Consider the following 4215-nt stretch of genomic DNA (forward strand, 5'->3'; position numbering starts at 1 on the left):
TATATGTATATTCATATATCCGTATTCGTGTGTATACGTGTATATACATATATATGTATATGTGTGTGTGTGTGTGTGTGTATGTATTTATGTGTCTGTTTGTTTCCCAACCATGGCTTGACAACCGATGTTGGTGTGTTTACGTCTCCGTAACTTAGTAGTTCTGCAAAACAGACCAATAAAATAAGCACTAGGCTTACAAAGAATAAGTCCTGGGGTCGATTTGTTCGACTAAAGGTGGTGCTTCAGCATGGCCGCAGTCAAATGACTGAAAAAAGTAAAAGAATATACATATATGTATATTCATATATCCGTATTCGTGTGTATACGTGTATATACATATATATGTATATGTGTGTGTGTGTGTGTGTGTGTGTGTGTGCGCGCGTTTGCTGGAGGTGAGGTGTATAAAAAGAGTTGTTATGGTGCCAGCTGGAAGGTCTTCGATCACAGTTCTGGGGGATGAAATTTGACCTGCAGTTAAAACATCAACAATAAATCGGTTTTACTGTAGGCACAATGCCTGAAATTTGGAGACGGAGATAATCGATTACGTCGACCCCAGTGCATAAATGGTATTTAATTTATCAACCCCTAAAGGATGAAAGGCAAAGACGACCTCGGCGGAATTTGAACTCAGAACATGGCGACGGGCGAAATACCGCTAAGCATTTCGTCCTGCGTGCTAGCGATTCTGCCAGCTCGCCGCCCTAAAAACATCACTAGTAATAACGTCAACAACATCAACTTCAACATCAACAATAAGAAACGGAACTTACGGCGGTCCAGTTGCCAACCTGCCAGAAATGACAAGGCTGTAAACTACATTCTCTTTTTGTCTTGCCGGGCTTCGTCTTTCCTCGACATTGTTCTGCAGAAACGGTCAGATTAAAGGTGGCAGACATTCTCTGCTGACATAAAATCTGTCTGGTTTGTGTGCCAATTCCACAACTTGCACTACAAGCTGACCATGGCCCAGCTACCCACCTTGAAAAGATAATCGGATACCCAAAATGAATGATAGATCAACATACATGCATGTATGAATACGCGTATACCAACATTCATATAGATAAATACATCATACTTACACACACATACACACAACTCATATTATTAGTGTGTTCTCGCCTGAAGATGGTAGTTAAGCGTGAAACTCGAGTTTCATTAGACTATATATTTTACATCTTGTGTGGACTACCCTCCTATTTGTTCAACACAAACGTTCATGTATATATATATGTGTGAAAGGGACACTGAATGCATATTATGTAATAGTACAAATTCTTTATAGCTATTCGGGGACCCGTCTCTACGAGGGCATTCAACTCTTCTAATCAAAAGGGGTGGGAAAAGTGTAAATGGTAAAGAACCAATCACGTACTCTACTTATAGATTACCTTACCGAAATGATTTTTACGACGATTGATCGATCCCATAATATTATTTTATGTGCACCTATCTATCTATCTATCTATCTATCTATCTATCTATCTATCTATCTATCTATCTGTCTGTCTGTCTGTCTGTCGGTCTGTCGGTTTGTCTGTCTATCTATCTGTCGGCCTTTTCTATACATCTCCCTGTGAATCACCGGGATACATAATCAGTGATATTTCCTGGAGTCATTAAGTGTTTCATATCTTTCAAATCAGACTCCTTCACCCAAGTGATCCTGCCGGGATTGATTGAAGCTCAGCTTGTGCCCAGTTAGCAAATACTGTACTCCTTGTAGCACTGTGCATTCCAGGGTTTGCACATTATGACTCACAGCCACCTTGAAGCAGCGTCTGCTGCCTTTACCGTCAACCTTATGATCTTCTTCCCACTGACCCCTGTGATACCCAGCATGTTGTAAGCTCCGCAAAAGGCCAGCGTGCGAAATCCCTGCATCTCAACTCGTTGGGATCGTACCTTGCCAATCATTGCTTTGGCATCAGCACAATTTCCTTCTTTTGTATTCACTAGTCTCCTCGATGCGGTCTTTCTAGGGTACGGAGAGTTCTAACAGAACCAGCTGTTTGAATCCTTCTGAAGTCAACACCATATCTGACCTTAGTGATGTTGAAGCGACAATTTCTGGGAACTTCACCTGCTTCACCGACTCAAGTTTTAGCTCTCTTTGGTGTTTCAAGCAGGCCCGATTAAGCAGACCAAGTAGCAGGCATCTTCTCGACCAACTTGACAAAGATGAACTTCCTCGGGCGAAGGTGATTGCAGTGACTAATCTCCTGATGATCTGTTGTGATTAAGCGCCCAACTGCATACGGAACATCCGATGCTGAGTTCCAAACAATCAGAACGGTAAGGAACCAGTGAACAAGTGAAGTGATACCAAAGTAATGAATGGCAAGGTATGATCCTTTCTGCTTTAGGAACAAGGTCTGAAATTTTTGGGGCGGGAGAGCTAATGGAATAAATTGGCCCCTAGATCTCGACTAGTTCTTATTTTATCGACCCCGAAACGATGAAAGGCAAAGTCAACGTGGGCGAAATTTGGACTCAGACCGTAATGCCGCTAAACATTTTGTCCGGCGTGCTAACGGGACTAATGACATAAACTTGTGTTTGTTGTAACTTCTCCAAAAATTATATACCTATAAGAAATTCAGAGTTACGAATTTAATATGTAATTCTGTGTTTGGAGTATACCACACACACACACACACACACACACACACACACACACACACATATATATATATAAACAAGTCAGATTGAGAAGATTTTCGTAATCGATTTTCGAAACTTATTGAGGTCTCATCAGAGGTGTTTACATTAATTTGACTAATCTCAGAGCAACAAGCAGCCAGTCTGTTTATATACTCAAATCTGTCAACTACAGAAAACTGGAGCTACTAATTTTCATACCGTGCGTGTTTAACACTTATCTGCGGCTTGCCATTGTCAAGGAAATACCATGAACATCATCATCATGGCCCTGTCTCATCTCCCTCTCTTTTTTCTTCTCATTGCTATCAACATCATCACTATTATCATCGCAAACACTATTAAGAAGACAATATACTCACTCAGCTCTACAGGGTTGTGTGTTGCAGGCGACAGTTTTAGTAATAGGTTTGTCGTTTTCGTCACAATTTTCATCTGTAACCGATACTTGAGTATTGTCTTTAACGCAAACTATTATAGTTTTTTCTATACCTGGTAACACACAAAGAAACACAGACAACAGATTAGTGTAACATTGGTTTCAAATTTTGGCACAAGGCCAGCAATTTTGTGGGAGGTGGGGGTGGGGGTGGCTAAGTCGATTAAATCGACCGATGCTTGATTTATCGATCCCGAAAGAATGAAAGGCAAAGTCGACCTTGGCGGAATTTGAACTCAGAACGTAGTGACGGGCGAAATACCGCTAAGCATTTCGCCCGGTGCGCTAACGATTCTGCCGGCTCGTCGCCTTAGTCATAGTAATAATAATAATAATAACAATAATAATAATACACAGCACATACCCAAGGCGCACAGAGCTGCGCTCGGTAGTGAAGTGAAAGCACGCTATAAAAATAAAACTACTGAAAATAATAATAATAATAATAATAATAATAATAATAATAATAATGATGATGATGATAATAATAATAATAATAATAATAATAATAATAATAATAATAATAATAATAATAACAATAATAATGATAACAACAACAATAATGTTTATAATTTCCAACATAGGTAGAAGGTCAGATATTAGTTGTGGTGTGGGTAGAATATAGTCGATGATATTGACCTCATTACATAACAAGTACTTAATTGCCTTTTCATCGTGGAAGAGTAAAAAGCAAAGTCGGACGAAATGGCACTAAGCATTTTGTTCGGCGCGCTAACGATTTTGCCTGCTCACCACCTTACTAGTATTCTTTTATCGTATTATTTGTTTCGGTCATTTGACTGCGACCATACTGGAGCACTGCCTTTAGTCGAGCAAATCGATCCCAGGACTTAATCTTTGTAAACCTAGTACTTATTGTATCGGTCTGTTTTTCTCCAACCGCTAGGTTACGGGTACGTAAACACACCAGCATCGGTTGTCAAGCGATGTTAGGGGGACAAATACAGACACACAAACATATACATACATACATACATACATACATACATACAAACTCATATGCATACATACACACACACACACACACACACACACACACACACACACACACATATATATATATATATATATATATATATATACAG

The 4215-nt window shown here is 39.6% G+C and overlaps 1 protein-coding gene across 1 annotated transcript in view; it reads right to left on the reverse strand.

The window, feature by feature from the left end:
- Nucleotides 1–4215, reverse strand: part of LOC106872636 (thrombospondin type-1 domain-containing protein 4) — a 56624-nt gene that overhangs the window by 29149 nt on the left and 23260 nt on the right. Inside the window, exons 5-6 of the mRNA XM_014919696.1 lie at nt 3033–3162; nt 780–987 (exon numbers count right to left, since the gene is read on the reverse strand). Coding sequence (XP_014775182.1) covers nt 780–987; nt 3033–3162 — 338 coding nt within the window. The remainder of the gene's footprint in view (nt 1–779; nt 988–3032; nt 3163–4215) is intronic.

Source organism: Octopus bimaculoides, chromosome 12, assembly GCF_001194135.2.
Source record: "Octopus bimaculoides isolate UCB-OBI-ISO-001 chromosome 12, ASM119413v2, whole genome shotgun sequence".
Taxonomy (NCBI): Eukaryota; Metazoa; Mollusca; class Cephalopoda; order Octopoda; family Octopodidae; genus Octopus; species Octopus bimaculoides.